The 18,354-nt window shown below is 37.9% G+C and overlaps 1 protein-coding gene across 2 annotated transcripts in view; it reads right to left on the reverse strand.

The window, feature by feature from the left end:
- Positions 1-18,354, reverse strand: part of Kpna1 (karyopherin subunit alpha 1) — a 53,205-nt gene that overhangs the window by 25,293 nt on the left and 9,558 nt on the right. For both annotated transcript variants that reach the window (XM_040750850.1, XM_040750849.1), the window contains exons 2-4: positions 12,384-12,517; positions 7,102-7,209; positions 1,080-1,179 (exon numbers count right to left, since the gene is read on the reverse strand). In XM_040750850.1, the coding sequence (XP_040606784.1) occupies positions 1,080-1,179; positions 7,102-7,209; positions 12,384-12,512 (337 nt within the window). In that variant the 5' untranslated portion in view covers positions 12,513-12,517. The remainder of the gene's footprint in view (positions 1-1,079; positions 1,180-7,101; positions 7,210-12,383; positions 12,518-18,354) is intronic.

Below are 18,354 nucleotides of genomic sequence, written 5' to 3' on the forward strand. Positions count from 1 at the left end.
ATCACACTTTTAAGAATGAAGCCTATGAGCCGGGCGGTGGTGGCGCACGCCTTTAATCCCAGCACTCGGAAGGCAGAGGCAGGCGGATCTCTGTGAGTTCAAGGCCAGGCTGGACCAACAGCCTCCAAAACAATACAGAGAAACCTTGTCTCATAAAACCAAAAAAAAAAAAAAAAAAAAAAAAAAAAAAAAAAAAAAGAATGAAGCCTATGGCAAACTAGAATACATGTAGGAAAGAAGTGGTCATAAAATGCCCTTTGGGGGGAACCATTCTAAAAAGTGACATGCCACAGAATTTTACCAAACTGTCATACTTTATGCGTATGTTATGGGAGAGATATTTTAATGCAGTTATCCCAAGATAGAAATATTTTTAAAAATGAATGTTAAATAGCCATAATTTACTACTGTATGGTTCACTATTTACTACCAATAGTTTAATAACGCACAGAATTTTGGGGACAGGGGTTTCAAGGCAGGGTTTCTCTGTGGCTTTGGAGGCTGTCCTGAACTAGCTCTTGTAGACCAGGCTGGTCTCGAACGCACAGAGATCCTCCTGCCTCTGCTTCCCGAGTGCTGGGATAAAAGGCATGTGCCACCACTACCCGGCTTCAGAATTATTTCTATGTACCCAGAATAACAAGTACCATACGCCAATTCATACTAATTACACAAATGAGGAATTTAACCTATTCCACATAAATCTATACTTGACTTTCAGTGGTAAACTGCTAATATTAAAATCAGTAATTAATGTTCAAGTAATTTTTAATCAAGAACAGAGCTTCTCAATTTCAGTCACCATAAGCTACTGATTATTACTTATTATAAGATCTTTTACATGACAGCCCCCAAATGAAATATTCCCTTCTGGTAAGATCCTATAAATAAGGAAATGAAATGCAGGGCTCAAAATTGTACACATCTGTATGCCTCTTTATTTTTCTACTCATAAAACATACTACTCCAAAACAAATTACCTGGAGCTGTAGAAAAGGGATTATGGACAAGGAATAATTTACACAGAGATGAAAAAGTACATTAAAAAAAAAAGTAAAGTTAATATATCCAAGACTTACCTTTTGAAAGTAGTTTCCTGAATTTCTGTGTTGCAGAAAGCTGCTGCTCAGGGCTATTTGAAAATATCATCTCAATCATGTCAGAGGTAATGACCCCACCCTGAATCAAAGATAAACAAATATAACACAATATTATTTCAGTAGAAAGAAAACATAAAATACTATCAAATTAACTACACATTTCCAAAAGTGAATATGATGAGGTCAGACTCTTTATTATTAAGAAGGTCATGATATGCCGGGTGATGGTGGCACATAACTTTAATTCTCAGCACTCAGGAGGTAGACAAAAGCATATCTCTTGAGTTCAGGGTCTACAAAGTGAATTCCAGGAGAATCAGGCAGTGCTGTCACACACCTGTAATCCCAGCACTTGGGAGGCAGAAGCAGGTGGATCTCTTGAGTTTGAGGTCAGCCTGATCTTCAGAGTGAGCTCCATGATAGCCAGGACCACATAGAGAAACCCTGCCTCAAAAACTAAAAAACATTAAAAAAAATACAAGAAGCTCATGACAGTGAGGAAGCTATCCAAGTAGTGAATGCTGAAAGAGGCATATATTATCATTCTTTACCTAGCTCCTCACATGAATGGCTATTATTGTTATCAAAACTAAATATTAGAAAGTATAAAGGCTGGGCTAGAAAGATGGTTCAGTGTTAAGAGCGCTGGTTGCTCTTCCTGAGGACCCAAGTCTCAGCACCCATATGGCAGCTCACAACCACTTGTACTGTCAGTTCTGGGGGATCACAAGCCCTCTTCTAGCCTCCATAGGCACCAGGAACCCAAGTGGCACGCAGGCATATAATACATGCAGGCAAAACACCCACATGCATAAAATAAAACAAAAATTGTAAGACCTCTTAATCTAAAGCAACTCCTCTGTATCTCTATTACATCAGTCACTTCTAATTTATTCTTTTCTGTTTTTGAGAACAGGTATCTCAAGCTGGCCTCAAACTCTATGTAGCCAAGGGCAACAAACTTCTGATCTTGCTCCCAATTTCTGTTCTGAGTGCTGAACTTATAGGAATGGTCACCAGATGCAGATTGAACTCAAAGCTTTATATATACTAGGCAAGCACTCTAACTAACTAAGACATTCCATAGACCCAACATACCACATACCAAATTCATATTATTACTAGATAGTTTCCTGATATTTGTTAACACGTGAACTTCTCAGTTTATTATAATCTCCATGAAAGAAAATAACCTCGTCTTTTGTATTTATTTTTTCAACAGATGTATAGAGACTTAAAACTGTACATATTAATAGGGTAGCATTAAATATTTCCAAACACAATCACTACTACTGAAGACTGTCACACCGGAGAGATGTTCAACTAACACTTAGTAAAGGAGTGGGTAGTGGTCTTGCAGAAGCCGGATTCTAACCACTGCTACATTCAAAAATTGAGTACATAAATCTCTATTATTTGTCTTAAAATTCTGTTTCCTATCATGTTAGTGTTTTATTAGGACTTCCTTTACAATCTATGCTTAGTATCAGCAGTTAGCTTTCTCATGATCATTCACCACAATGAAACAAAGTTTTTATTTTTATGAAAGATTACAGTTACCGGGCAGTAGTGGCACATGCCTTTAATCCTAGCCCTCAGGAAGCAGAGGCAGGTGGATCTCTGAGTTAGAGACAGACAGAGTTCTAAGATGGCCAGGGATACAAAGAGAAACCTTGTCTTGGTGGGATAAAAAAAAAGTTATAGTTAAAAAGATGAATTATAAGGAAATCTGCACTGAGTTTTGGAAATAATATGTGGTTGACATTAAACCTCTAATACTTGAAAAATTCACATTACAGAGCCATTCATGGTGGCACATACCTGAAACCCCAGCAAAGAAAGGCTGAAGCAAGGGGTAGAGAATTTAACACCAGCTATTATAAGTGAGATCCTGTCTGAATTCCTATAGAGGGTTTCAATAAGCATTCTGCTTAAGATTAGAAAAGCAACTAACTAATTTCAATGTAGCAAGACTGAGTGTTTACGGAACTGTTACAAATGTCTTCACATGGGCAAAGTCAGCTGGTAGTATTATATATGCAGTATTATATATGTAGCAAATAGCTATCTTTTTCTTCCTTTTTATATCTTCTCTTACAGATTTATATCATGGCATTTAAATTACAGGACATCAAGAAGAGGAGTGACCATTACCCAAAGATTTGTATCCTCTTCTAGGGAGAAGGTTGGTTATGTAGAAAAGCTATACCATTTTGGATGAAGGAACAATTTTGTTATCTTTATTTGAAGCTCAATATTTTTAAGTGCATGTACTCCTGACAAATAAGAAGTAGATTCTGATAGCTTAGTTCATATGCCAACCAGATTACCTAGACAAATACTAGTCTAAATGTTACTCTGAAAGTATTTTAGATGTGATTAACATTTAAATCAAGACAATGAATAGAACAGACTCTAAGATGATTCTTCATAATGTGAGGTGACCTTAATACCTTTTACTGAGGTTTCCCAAAAGAGAGGGAATTCAGACTCAGATTACAACAGTGATATTTCCCAAATTTCCAGCCTACTGACCTGCCTGCCCTCCAGACTACTTAGCAGCCAGCCCCTATCACAAAAGCCACTACCAGGATCTTCCTCTCCCCCTCCCCCTCTCTTTGCCCCTCTCCCGGATTCTTTCTCTTAGAAACCCTGACTAACACATCTAGAACACTACTACATTCATAGGTCATGAAGAGGTGACTCAGCAGTTAAGAAGATTCAAGTTCTGTTCCTAGAACTCACATTGGGCTACTCACAAGTACCTGTAACTCCCACTCCAGTGGATATGATCTTGCCTTCAGCCTCCTCGAACATACACATATACAAGTTTGTACCCACACACAGAGACATTTATATACATATTTAAAAAATAAATACCTCTTTGAAGAAAACATTACTGGCTGGGCAGTGGTAGAGCATGCCTTTAATCCCAGCACTTGGGAGGCAGAGGCAGGCAGATTTCTGAGTTTAAGACAGCCTGATCTACAGAGTGAGTTCCAGGAAAGCCAGGAATACATAAAGAAACCCTGTCTCGAAAACATTCCCACAAAAAAGCCAAAAAAGCAAACAACAACAATATTACTATATTCACTAGTATCCCCTTTAGTAGTTAGAAAGACTGACTCCCCCACCCCTTTCCCACCCTCTAAGACAGGGCTTCTCTGTATAGCCCTGGCTGTCCTGGAATTAGCTGTGCAAATCAGACTGGCCTTGAACTCAAAAGATCTGCCTGTCTCTGCCTCCCCAGTGCTAGGATTAAAGGTGTGTACCACTACTACCTGGCTGAAAGACAGACTTTCTGAAGACCTGAGAAAAATTTACCACAAACCAATTAAAATGTTGGTCCTATTTTCATTAGTTCTAAAAGGAGTTATATATGTTCCAGAAACCACTTCCTCCTCGAATCCCTCTTGGTTTAAGCAAACTATAACATTTCCCACAAAAGTCTTGCAAACAGTCCCTTAATACATTCTCATCAAATTAATGTTTGAGACCACCAGTCATGGAGTTAAGATGAAGCTCTCTGGCAGAGTTCTTACCCAATATGCTCAAGTTCCTGGGTTAATCAACAGTATACCAAAAACAAACAAAAAATGTTTCACTTGTTTTCTAATGAAATCTTGGATGGGACAATTATTGTTACTATTCACTCAGAGGTAAGTACTTTATGCATTCTGACATACTTCTTTAGCTATGAGCCTTTATATAATAGGCTTATAACTCACCTATGTCTGTGTACATCTTTTGTATTTTTTACCCACTTATAATTAATTTAACAATGATTTTCTATTATTAAAATAGTCCATTTTTTTTCCAAATTGTAGTCTACATTAAGTACATTTTATTTCAAAGTATGGATATGGCTTGAATTTATTTTGAGAAGTATATACAACTTTTGGTTCATTTCTTTTCATCTCAAAAATTTCACTGACTTCTAATTATATGATCAGAATGCTACATTATTAAGCCTGTGTTATCTATGATTTATTTTGTGGTTCTCTTGGCTCAGTCTTATAAAACAGAAGTAATTGGTCAGTGTGTCAACACTTCATCTTGGGGACCAATCTGAAGCTAATCTGCCTCATGGACACTTAAGCTCCTCTCTGTTCCGAGTTCATTCACCTGTGATAAGTGACTTTTTTAAGGCTTCCCCCCCCAGGGGGTCAAGACAGGGTGTCTCCATGTAGTCCTGGCTGTCCTAGTACACACTCTGCCAACCAGACTGGCCTTGACTCAAGAGATCCACCTGCCTCTGCTCCCCCAGTGCTGGATTAAAGGTGTGTGTCACCAACCTCCTGGGGTAAGAAGGTATCTTAACAAAGGTTCATTAACTACTAACGTTTCACTCTGATGATGAAGCTGATGAAGGGAGAAGCTGTGCATGGGGTTAAGGGGGTAGGGGTGGGGTAGAACAGGGAAGTACAAGGAAATGTTTGCTTTTTTTTTTAACTGCTTTGCTGTGAATCTCAATGTTCTAAAAACGTCATTCTATTAAAAATTCCAAAAGGAACTACACTCTTTGTTAAATCTAAAAGGAACCTTATTTTATGTAAACTGTAGTGACCACCATTTGTATAGGGAAAAGGAGAAACATGTTTTCTCTCACACACAGAGATTCTCATAAAGAATAAATAAGAACTGACTAATAGTGGTTACCAGAGGAGAAAATATTTGGTGACTTAGGTGGCAGATACTTAAAAAGAAAACAAGCTATACATAGGGCTGGGGTGTGGTGGCTCAGTGACAATGCTGTTGTCTACCCTGAAAAAGGCATCGGGTCAAATACCCAGCACCACAAAGATTATGGATGTGATTTTATTAGAATATATTAACTGTGCCAGGCGGTGGTGGCACAAGCCTTTAATCCCAGCACTCGGGAGGCAGAGGCAGGCGGATCTCTGTGAGTTCGAGGCTGGGCTGGACCGAAAGGCCCCAAAACAACACAGAGAAACCCTGTCTCGTAAAAACAAAAACAAAAAAAGAATATATTAATTGTTCAAAATGGGATGGTCCAGTCATTAAGAGCACTTGCTATTCTTGCAGAGGACCTGGTTCAGTTCCCAGAACTCACAATGTGGCTCACATATAACTTTAGTTTCAAGGAATTCAGTACCCTCTTCCGTCCTCCACGAGCGAGCATCACACATGCACAAGTTTACACACATGCATGCAGCAAAATAAAATAAAAAGGGACAGGTGGTAGCAGTGCACGCCTTTGATCCCAGCACTCAGGAGATAGAGGCAGATGGATCTCTGTGAGGCCAGCCTGGTCTACAGAATAAATTCTGTCTCAAAACACCCAAAAGAGAAAAATAAGTAAGTTAAAAATAAGTATATATTTAAAAGATATGTGCTAATTGCCTTCAATGAGATATTTTCATAAATGCACAGCATATTTTATATATTTAAAATTGTTTAATTAATTATACAGGAAATCTCAGCAGATCTGATCCATTTCAGTATAATTGCTCTATCTTATATGTAACCCCCCAAAAAAGTTACAACAAAGTTATCTAATACTTCTGATATAGAATCTAATTTCCTAAATCATATATAATGTTGGTTTTTATTATCAGAACTTTGGGAGGGCACACATGCGAAAGGCAGTGGTCAGAGGACAAGAGGAGTCAGTTCATACCCCCCACCACCTGAGTCATAGACTGAGCCCAGGCTTGGTGGGAAACAGCTTCACCCATTGAGACATCTCACCTGCCCCCAACCTTCAGTTTTAGTTGACACTATACACATTCATGAAGTTCAATGAGATGTTTCAACACATTTTCTTTTTTTAATAGACTTTTTTTTGTTTTGCTTTTGAAACAGGGTCTGTGAGGTCAAAAAAGGCCTCAAATTACTCTCCTTCCTCAGATTCCCTATTACTGGGATTATTGACAGATACCACCATGTCCTGTTAACTTAATCTTTCTATTAAACTCAAGAAAACCAACATCACTTACCTACATCACAACACCAGAGTTGTTTTTATTATCATACTTACTGGTGCCATCTCCATGTTATTAATCTGGGCCTCATGAAAACCCCCATCTGACATAACTTCCTCTTCTGTTTCTTCTTCTGCTGTAGCAACATTTCTTCTCTTGAATAACTGAAAAATAAAAGAATGTTAGTAATATAATTTGAACACAAGAGAATTCAACACCTTTTTAATTCTAAAGCTTTGTTCTGCCTTTAGTGTTTCCTGGTGAGGAAAAGATTTTAGACTGCTTTCTTTACAGTCTTACAATTAAATCAATTAACCACCACAATACATATACCAATACCCAAGGGCAAGCCTGGCGCTGGTGGCTCACGCCTTTAATCCCAGCACTCAGGAGGCAGAGGCAGGTGGATCTCTGTAAATTCGAGGCCAGCCTGGTCTATAGAGCAAGTTCCAGGACATTCAGGAGTATTACACAGAGAAACCATGTCTCAGAAAAACAAAACAAAAACAAAAAAGCAAAATCCAGTACTTGGTTGGTATCTCACATCACAACTTGAACTAGTCACATATTAATTGGTCACTGAAAACACTTGGAAATTAAGAGTATCAGCATAGTTTGAAAACTAGAAAACAGAAATCAAGACCAGCCTATGAAGTCTATCATCAGTCACATCACTTCAAAGATGTGAATTGTTTAATTAAGCCTATCACAGTGAATAACTTTTTTTAAAACACCAACATATCTCATTATAAATTTCAGAGCAGGGGGAAATATTTAAAAACGAAATAAAATACACAACGAAGCTGTAGTAGCATTTGGAACCAGTATGGAAAGAAAAGTTTCAATGTTCTAGGAAAACCTGAGTGCTTGAGAGGCTGAGGCAGAATGACTGATACAAGTTCAAGGACAGCCTGATCTACACAGTGAATACCAGGTCAGTCAGTGCTATCTAACCAATCTGGAATCTACTAAAGAAATGACTTTAGCAAAAGGAAATAAATGCTTCTAGAACAAAGATTCTCAACCCATGGATCTCGAACCATTTGGGGATTGAACAACCCTTTCATAAGGGTTGCCAAAGACCATCAGAAAACACAGATATTGGAATGGAGAGATGGCTCAGAGGTTAAGAGCACTGACTGCTCTTCCAGGGGTCCTGAGTTCAATTCTCAGCAACCACATGGTGGCTCACAACCATCTACAATTCAATCTGGTGTCCTCTTCTGGCATACAGGCAGAACACTGTATATGTAATAAATAAATAAATAAATAAATAAATAAATAAATAAATAAATAAATAAATCTTTTAAAAAAAACACAGATATTTATATTATGTCTCATAACAGTAGCCAAATTAGGGCTGGAGAGCTGCCTCAGAGGTTAAGAGCACTGGCTGCTCTTCCAAAGGTTCTGAGTTCAATTCCCAGCAACCACATGGTGGCTCACAACCATCTGTAATGAGATCTGGTGCCCTCTTCTGGTGTACAAGCATACATGCAGGCGGAAAACTATGCATAATAAATAAATAAATCTTAAAAAAAAAACAGTAGCCAAATTAGTTAAGAAATGGCAAGAAGAATAATTTTATGGTTGGGGGTCACCACGGCATGAGGAACTGTATCAAAAGGTTGCAGCATTAGGAAGGTTGAGAACCACTAGTCTAGAAAAACATGAGATTAAGGACAAAGAATCATTATAAGAAAAAAGGCTGTCACACTTTTAATCCCAGCACCTGGGAGGCAGAGGCAGGCTGACCTCTGTGAGCTTGAGATCAGCCTGGTCTATAGAGAAAGTTCCAGGACAGCCAGGAATACACAGAGAAACCCTGTCTCAAAAAACAAAACACAAACAAACAAACAAAAAGAAAAAAGGAAAGAAATTCCTAATAAAATTCCCAAAAAAGAAGTCTCAGTACAAAAATAGCTATAAGCAAAGCAAACCCACAGAATAAGCTCTATTAACTGATGAAGAGGGCAAAATAATGTGGAGGGAAAGGCTTCCAAAGAAAAATACTGAAGCCAACAAATTATTTGAAAAATTTACAAAGTTAAATTAACAAAAAAAAATTAACAGGGCATAGAGATGCATGCCTTTAATTCTAGTATTTAAGAGGCAGAAGCTAGCCTGGTCTATATAGCAAGCTCAGACAGCCAAAGCCACATAATGAGACCTAACTATAATAAATAATACTAGATAACCTAGCTATGACCTAACTATAATAAATAATACTAGATAACCTAGCTATAAGGAGGGAATGAGCAAATGCTAGAAATTTTAAAAAAGCTAAATAGGTTTAAAAAAAAAAAAGAACAAACACCACTATGAGGTGGTTTGCTGGAGAGATAGCTCAGTGGTTAAGAGCATAGGCTGCTCTTCCAGAGAACCTGGGTTTAATTCCAAGTACCTATATAGTGGCTTACAACCATCTCCAATTCTAGTTCCAGGGATCTAACTGAGCATCCTCTGGCCTCCACAGGTACCAGGCATGCACATGGCACACAGACATCATGGAGAGAAAGCACGCACATAAAATGCAGTAAATTACACACACACACACACACACACACACACACACACACACACACACACACACACACACACGGGCTGGAGAGATGACTCATTAGTTAAGAGCATCTTCTGGAGTACTAGAGGACCCAAGTTCATAACACCCACATGGCAGCTCACAGTTCCAGGATCTGACACCCTCTTCTGACCTTCATGGGTCATACATACATACATACATACATACATACATACATACATACAGGCAAAACACCCATACACATAAACTAAAAACAAATCAAAAACAAGAAAACTTCAGAAGCAAAGTACACAGAACTTAACCTATTCCAATAGAGTATCAGTAGACATTTTAACTCACCCATATATAGAAATTACTCAGAAATTTAACTCTGTAAGAGTTGAAAGCATCTTATCTAGGAATAAAACATGGAAACCTCTAGTTTATTTTCAAGTTTTTTGTTTGTTTGTTTGTTTGATTTTTTTGTTTTTTCCAGACAGGGTTTCTCTGTATTGTTTTGGAGGATGTCCTGGAACTGGCTCTATAGACCAGGCTGGCCTCGAACTCAGAGATCCACCTGCTTCTGCCTCCAGAATGCTGGGATTAAAAGGCGTGCACCACCAACACCTGGCTATTTTCAAGTATTTTAAAACTATCTGACTTCATCCACTATGTGCACCAGTCACTCATATCAAAGTAGGAATGTGAAAAGAAAACACAACCACCCAGCCAATCATCACCCTAGACTACCTCATACACAACAGGTTACCTGAACTCATCAGTCAAGCTAATTAATTGATGGTAAACAACGACAGTCTAGTTCATCAACCTGTTATTCCAGAAGATATTTCTTCTAACTAAAAACACCTAACAGACCTTCATTCCTTATCACTTTGTTTTTTATGAACTTTATAGCATCAAGTCAACAAGGATCTATAACGCAGTAAAAACAAAGAAGGTTCTTACTGTACAGGAATTGTCTGAGAGATAGACAGAGGTCATTTACATGCTTTGTCTAGGTAACAAATACTAATTTCTAGTCTGCTGAAAGGGTGGCACTAAGAATGCAGCTAACACTTTGTACTTGGCAGCATCAACTGCTACACTTCACTCAGACCTAGCTGCTTAGCTGGCACAAGCCTGCTTTCCAGATAGAAGAGAAAGCAACTGTGGGAAGATCAACAGTACCAAATGAATTCCTGCTTTCCTTATCTTCACTATCGCACAAACCAGACATGAGGCACTAATTTGTTACCCGTACAAAACAGAATTTACCAAGTGACAAAAGTTTTTTGTTTTTGTTTTGTTTTTGTTTTTTGTTTTTTTTTTTTGAGACATGGTATTTGACTGACCTGGAACTCGCTATGTAGGGCAAGCTGGTCACAAACTTAAAAAAATGTGCCTGTTTTTGCCTCCTATGTGCTGGAATTAAAGGCATACCACCACACACAGCTAAAAAGGTAAGATTAAGCCCCAGCAAAATTTCAGATTTTTATACAATAAGTATGGTAAACTTCCAACTATAAATGCTTTTAGTCAGAAGTGTGGTCACATTTGTCAATTTATATACTATGGACACTGAGCTCTGCTTTCAGGAAGCTAAATAAATAAGAAAAAAGCTATAAAAATTTATAATAGCACCAAACCATGAAAAAACAATCACACACGCACACACACACGCACACACACACACACACACAGTAAACTAAACAACAATAATTCAGGCATGTCCAACATTTTGACATTGTGACACAAGGTTGCCAAGAGGAAAAATAAGTTTACTCACTGAATCATTGGTCCACCCCAAGTTTTGTTTGTTTTGGGACAGTCTGTAACCCAGGCTGTCCTCAAACGAACAATATTCCTGCCTCAGCTTCTCAAGCAGTTCAAACTACAGCTATGAGTCATCACATTCAGCTTTGCCTTGAACATTTTTAAAGTCCATTATCTTCCTATACAGTTTCATATTATTAAAAAATAATTAGTGGCTGCAGAGATGGCTCAGGAGTTAAGAGCATTGGAAGCTCTTCCAAAGGACCTGTGTTCAATTCCTAGCACCTACATGGCAGCTCACAACTGTCTGCATTTCCTATTCCAGGGGATCTGACACCTTCATACCAATGCACATGAAATAAATATTAAAGAATAATAATTAAGGGAGCCCATGAGATGGCTCAATGACACTTACTACACCAACCTGGTTCCAACATGGTAGACAAGAACCAACTTCTGAGAGCTGTCCTCTGACTCCCAATGCACCCTTGGGTCTACTATGCCCACGCCTACTCTGCCACACAAGCATCATGCACACACATTAAATGTAATCTAAATGATAATAATAATTGTAGTCTTAAAAATAACAATACTTTTTTTTCCTGAGACAGTGTTTCTCTGTGTTAACAGCCTTAGCTACCCTCAAACAAGAGATCCACCTGCCTCTGCCTCCCAAGTGCTGGGATTAAAGGTGTCACTATCACCTAGTAATAATAATGATGATGATAATAATATTGCTAAAAGCATTATCCAAAAATGTCCTTTTGAATAAAATACACTGAAAAAAAGATATATTCCCTGAAATCTTACTTTAAAACATTAGGTATTAAACCTGTAAAGACAGAGAAACATGAAGCAACCATAGCACGCTGATGACAATAACTGCAGTTAAGGTATGGGTTTGTGAGGTTCATTGTCCTTTGTTTTATTTTCAAACTCTTCAACTAAAATTTTATAACCAGAGGCAATGCTTTGTCATATGAGAATTCAGTAACTTATGTACAACAGAAGTGGGTGACTGACAGCTGAGCAGCAAGGACTTACCTGCTCCTCTCTCTTCTGCTTCCGTAACTGCAGGCCTTCTTCCTCCCTCCTCCTGCGCATCTCATCAGGATTCAGAGATTTGTTCTTGTAACTTTTCAGGCGAAAGTTCTCTTTTCCTGGCGTGGTCATGATTTCTAGAACAAAGAGAAAACAGATGACCTTTAAGTGTTTTATTATTCTCTGAGTTCAGCCTTTAACATACATGTATGTATGTATGTATGTATGTATGTATGTATGTATGTATGTATGTAGTGTCCCAGGCAGGACACTAGAAGTCGTTATTTTCAATTTTTTATTTCATTAATGCATGGAGAGGAGGATGTCAGCGTACTAATGGAAATCAGAGAACAACTTGCAGGAGTCAGTTCTCTCTTTCTACCACAATGGTCTTGGGAATGGAACCTGTGCTGCTAGGATTGGTGGCAAGCATCTTACTCCACAGTCTATCTTAGCACCCCTATTTTATTTCCAAGCACTTTGTTAAAATATTCAATTCAACAGTTTTTACTATATTAACAGGTATGTGCAACTATCACCAGACTGAATTTGAGTATTTTTATCACCTTAAAAAAGAAACCTGTCTAGGCCAGGTGGTGGTAACACGCCTATAAGCCCAGCACTCGGGAGACATAGGCAGGCAGATCTTCATGAGTTTGTGGATAGCCAGGGCTACAAAGAGAAACCCTGACTCAGAAAAAGAAGCCTATTTCATTTAGTTCATTAGCTATTGTTCTTTAGACATTTCATAAACAGAATCATGTAGCATACAATCTTTTGATAGGCCTCATTTAGCCTAATGCTTTAAGATTTATTTTCAAATCAATTCTCAACATTTTACTCCTTTCTATGGCTAAATAATATTCCATTCCATTGTATATGTATATAACAATTATATTTATCTCTTATCAGCTGATGGACATTTGAGCTAGTTCTACCTTTTAGCTATTATGAACTATGCTTCCATAAACATTTATGAGGAAGGTTTGTACAGACATATTTTAATTTCTCACACATATATAGTTAGGAGTGGTCTTGTGGGTCACAACAACTCTATGTTAAATAACTTGAAAACTGCTTACTGTTCTTTTAAAGTCGTTTTATTGGATTTTTTTGTTGTTTGTTTGGTTTATCAAGACAAGATTTCTCTGTGTAGCTTTGGAGCCTATCCTGGAACTCGTTCTTATAGATCAGGCTGGTCTCGAACTCACAGAGATCCGCCTGCCTCTGCCTCCCAAGTGCTGGGATTAAAAGATTGAGCAACCACCTCCCAGTGGCTTTATCCTTTTATATGCCCGTCACCCAGCGTGAATTCCAATTTTCTACATCTTAGCTAATGACTTCTTTAACTGAAGTTAAAGGTTTATTAAGTAGTATCTCATGGTTTTGATTTGTGATCCTGTGATGACTAATGAAATACAACATTTTTTCACAATTGTCTAAGTAGGTATGTATCATTAAAATCTATCAGATCCTTTTTCTCTTTTTAAATTGGGTTACTTTACTTTTCAATATTGAGTTGTAAGAGGGTATTTTTTTTGCAGATTATAGATAAAACTCTAAAAAGCTTAATTTTGGACTACAGAGATGATTCAGTGGTTAAGAGCAGCTGCTGCTCTTGCAGAGGACCTAGGTTCAGTTCCCAACACCCATATGGTGACTGACAAATGCCCACAGCTCCAATTTCAGGGGATCTGAAGCCCTCTTCTGACTTCCAAGAGCACCTACATGGTACACATACATACATAAATGCAGGCAAAACACACACACACATACACATAATCTTTTTTTTAAGTCTTAATTTTAATGAAGGCCCTACATATTATTCCTTTTCTTGGTAAAGCTTTTGATGTCATATCTAGAAATCCTTAACTTTATGCTCTAAGAGTTTTATATAAGTTTTCTCTTAGTCCATTCCAATTAATATTTGTGTATGATATGTAGTAAAAGCTGAACTTCATTTGTTACATGTCTATACAGTTTCCAAATGGTATCTGATGATCTTTCAATGAATGATCTTGGCACTTGCTATATAGAATGCATGTTTGTGGCTGCCCAAAATGTGTATGTAAAATCCTACAACTGTGTTTGAGGTGAGTCCAGTATGATTGGTCATGATGGCAGACCCCACAGAAATGAGACTAACTCCTTAATAAAAGATACAACCAGTCACCCTTCGAAGCATACATCTTGAATCCCAGCACTAAGGAAGCATAGGCAGGCAGATCTCTTGGGTTGAGATCAGGCTAGTGAGTTCTGGACAGTCAGTGATACACAGAGAAACCCTGTCTCAAACAAACAAACAAAAAACAAACCGTTTGCTTGCCCTTTCTGTCAAATGAAAACAGGCTCTGTGAACCATGAAACAGCCTCTTGTCAAATACTGAATGTATCAGAATGTTAGTCTTGTACTTTCCAACCTCCAGAACCATGAGATATGAATTTCTGTTACTCGTGAAGCATACAGCTGCCTAACAGCACTCTTGTTGATAACAAGTTTGTCCTATATAGGCTTATGACTTTCAATTCTATTCAATTGCTCTTTCAATTATCAATGTCTTGTGTGAGCTTTAGAACAAGGAAGCCTTCCTACTTAAGTTCTCTTAAAAGACTGTCTTAGCCATTATAGATCTCTTGTACTTAACTTCCACATCAATTTTCAGAACCAGTCAAGTTCTACAAATAGCACAGATTCTGATAGTATTGTAATGAATCTATAGATCAATTTGGGGGGTATTGCTGTCATAACAAGTTAAACATTCCTATTTATTAAGGTAACACAACTTCCAATTTATAGTTTTGGTTTGTCTAAAAGTTATCTTTTTAAATCTTTATTTCAATGTGTGTGCATGCATGCATGCCTACGTGAATGTACACCATGTACCTGCCTGGTGCCCCTTGGAGACCAGAAAAGGGTGTTTGTTTTTTGTCCTGGTGAGTCAAATTTTAATTTTATTTTAGGTTATTCATCACATGTCTATAGAAATACAACTTACTGTTACAAGGGTTTTGTTTGGTTGGCTTGGTTTTCATGTTTTTGAGATAGTGCTCCATGTAGCCCAAGCTGGCCTCAAATCTCACCTCCCAAGAACCAGCATTCTAAGTGTGTACCACCACACCCAGTTTCAAATGACTCGTAAATATTGGCCTAAAATATCTTTTTTGATGAGCTTATTAGTGTTACCACTATTTCAGTAGACATACAATATCATTTACTGTACAGATCACTTTACTTATACTTTCTAATCTTGATACCTTTATGTCTTCTTTACTTTCCTAGTTAAAGCTTTCAACACAAAGCTGAACATAAGTGAAGAACAGACATCCAAGGAAAGTAACCATTTACCATTAAGCATGACATTACTCTTCAGAGCCATTTAAATTTTTTCTTTAATTTATGGGTATGTGCATATTATGTCTGTGTGAGTATGTTAGGTGTGCTTGGGTACACACAAAGGCCAGAAGAGGGTATCAGAACCCTGGGAGCTGGAGTTACAGGTAGTTTGAGTACAGGTAGGTCCTCTAGAAGAGCAGGAAGTCCTTTTTTTTTTTTTTTTTTTTGGTTGTAAGCTTAGCCTTTAACAGCTAAGTCATCTCCCCAGCCCAGGAAGTGCTTGTAACCACTAAACCATCTCTTTTCCATGGGTGTGCTCTACCATGTTGAGAAACTCCTTTCTATTCCTAGATGAGTGTTTTTACCACTGAAGAAATTTGGACTTTGTCAAGTGCTTTTTCTATGTCTATTAAGATGTACTTTTTGTTTTTCTTTTACTAATACATTACATTAACATGTTTTAGACTTTAAACCAAACCTTCATCTCTAAGAAAAATCCCATCTGTCTGTACTGTGTCTTTTTTGATACACTGTTCAGATCATTTTAAGTACTCTGTTGAGAATTGTGTTCAAAATGTGGTATTAATCTGTACTTTTCTTGTGAATATCTCGTCTGGCTTTGGTATCAGACTCTGGTATGGACTTTATAAAATGAGCTGAGTGTTGAAAGGCTTTGTAAAGAATTAGTCATGAGTCTTCAGATATCTGGTAGAATTCAGGAATGAAGCCAGCAGGCCTAAGCTTTTCTCTGTGAGCAGCTTGTTCTTAGCGCCACACTTTATGTGCCTATTCATAGTTATTCTTCATTTAGATAGTTTTGACAGATATATGTCTGTTTCATATTAAGTCTTCACTGTGATACAACAGCTGGTTACATTTTTATAATCTTCTATATTATAAGGTATGGAGCCAGTAACGTCCCCAACTTTGCTTTATTTTTGTGCACAGTAACCCTCCCCTTTCCTGTAGTTTTGCTTTTCCAAAGTTTCAGAAACCCATCATCAACCACACCTAGAAAATTCCAGAAAAAAACTAATTTATAAGTTTTATACTGCCCATCATTCTAATTGTTGTTGAAATTTCATACCATCCCACTCCATCATGTCAGGTAAGTAAATCATTACTTTCCCAGTATATTCATGCTATATGTACTACCTATTTGCTAATAACTAAACAATCATTGTGATCTCAAAGCAACTGTCATCATACTACAATGCTTGAATGTAAGATTCAATATTACCTGGTTTCAAGTACCCACTGAGGGAAATGATTTACAGTTTCCTCATTGATCTATTACCTACTAAGAAAGTACAGTAATGAAGTATCTTCACTCTTATTGAATTATTCAATTATCCATTCATTTATGGCTGGCAGACACACACACACACACACACACACACACACACAGAGTAAAATCTTTAAAAGTTAAGTCTTTGCTGAGGAATGACAGTCTTCTCTAGTAAAACAATTATTCTTCAAAACCAAGAAAAGAAAAAAATGCCAACACTTTGTTTTCTTTCTCTTCATTACTTCTGTGTGCACACATGTACATACCCATGAATTTCAAGCACACATGCATGTATATGAGAATGGGAGGCAAAGGTTGACTAGTGTGTCTTCTCCTTCCACTTGCCACTTTATTGTTGAGACAAGGTCTCAACACTAAACCTGGAGATCACCAATTAGAGTAGACGGGCTGGTCAGCAAACTCCAGAGATCCTCCAGTCTCTGCCTCCCCAGAACTGGGTTTTTTACACATACAGCACCACACAAAGGCTTTTCATTGGGTTCTCAGGATCAACTATCAGGTCCACATGCTTGTGCAGCAAGCATTTTACCAACTGTTGTTAAATTGTAGGAACTCACAAGTGCCTCCAACACGCATCATACAGTGAGTGTCCGTGTGTCTTCTGAAATAGTCTTCTCTCTTATCAAATATGAAAAGAAGAAAAGAAATGTTCCTTCTCTAGTTTTCAACCTTAAGCACTGTGGTAGTCGAAATGTAATTGATCCCCATAATCTCATAGGGACTGGCACTATTAGGAGGTGCAGCTTTGTTGGGTTGAGTATGCCCTTGTTGAAGGAAGTTTGTCACTGTGAAGGCAAGCTTTAAGATTTCCTGTGCTCAGGATACCACCAAATGTGCCAATCAACTTCCTGTTGCCTGCAAGATGTAGGACTCTCAACTACTCCAGCACAACATCTGCCTGCACACTGCCACCTTCCCCATCATGATGATAATGGACTGAACCTCTGAAACTGTGACACCTCAACTAAATGCTTTCTTTATTAGAGTTGTCACGGTCATGGTGTCTTTTCACAGCAATGAAAACAACACACACACCACCCTAAGTTGATTTTATCTGCCCGTCAGTTTCTATGTCTGTTCAGTAACTTATCCATAACTACCCACCTGCCACAGCTCTCACCATTTTCTCAACCTCAGACTCTGTTCACTTTATCCTCCACACAGCTCTCAGGTTAACCCCAATACTTCACTGACTTACTTCAATATGTAAGAACCTAAAATGCCTTTGCCACTGCTTTGATTAACTTTGAACTTCTCTGTCATAGAAGATGGTTTTGCCTCAATTCATTCAACAATACCTCTACTCTCCTCTACTCTCTGTCAATCTATAT

Source organism: Mesocricetus auratus, unplaced genomic scaffold, assembly GCF_017639785.1.
Source record: "Mesocricetus auratus isolate SY011 unplaced genomic scaffold, BCM_Maur_2.0 Super-Scaffold_100008, whole genome shotgun sequence".
NCBI lineage: Eukaryota > Metazoa > Chordata > Mammalia > Rodentia > Cricetidae > Mesocricetus > Mesocricetus auratus.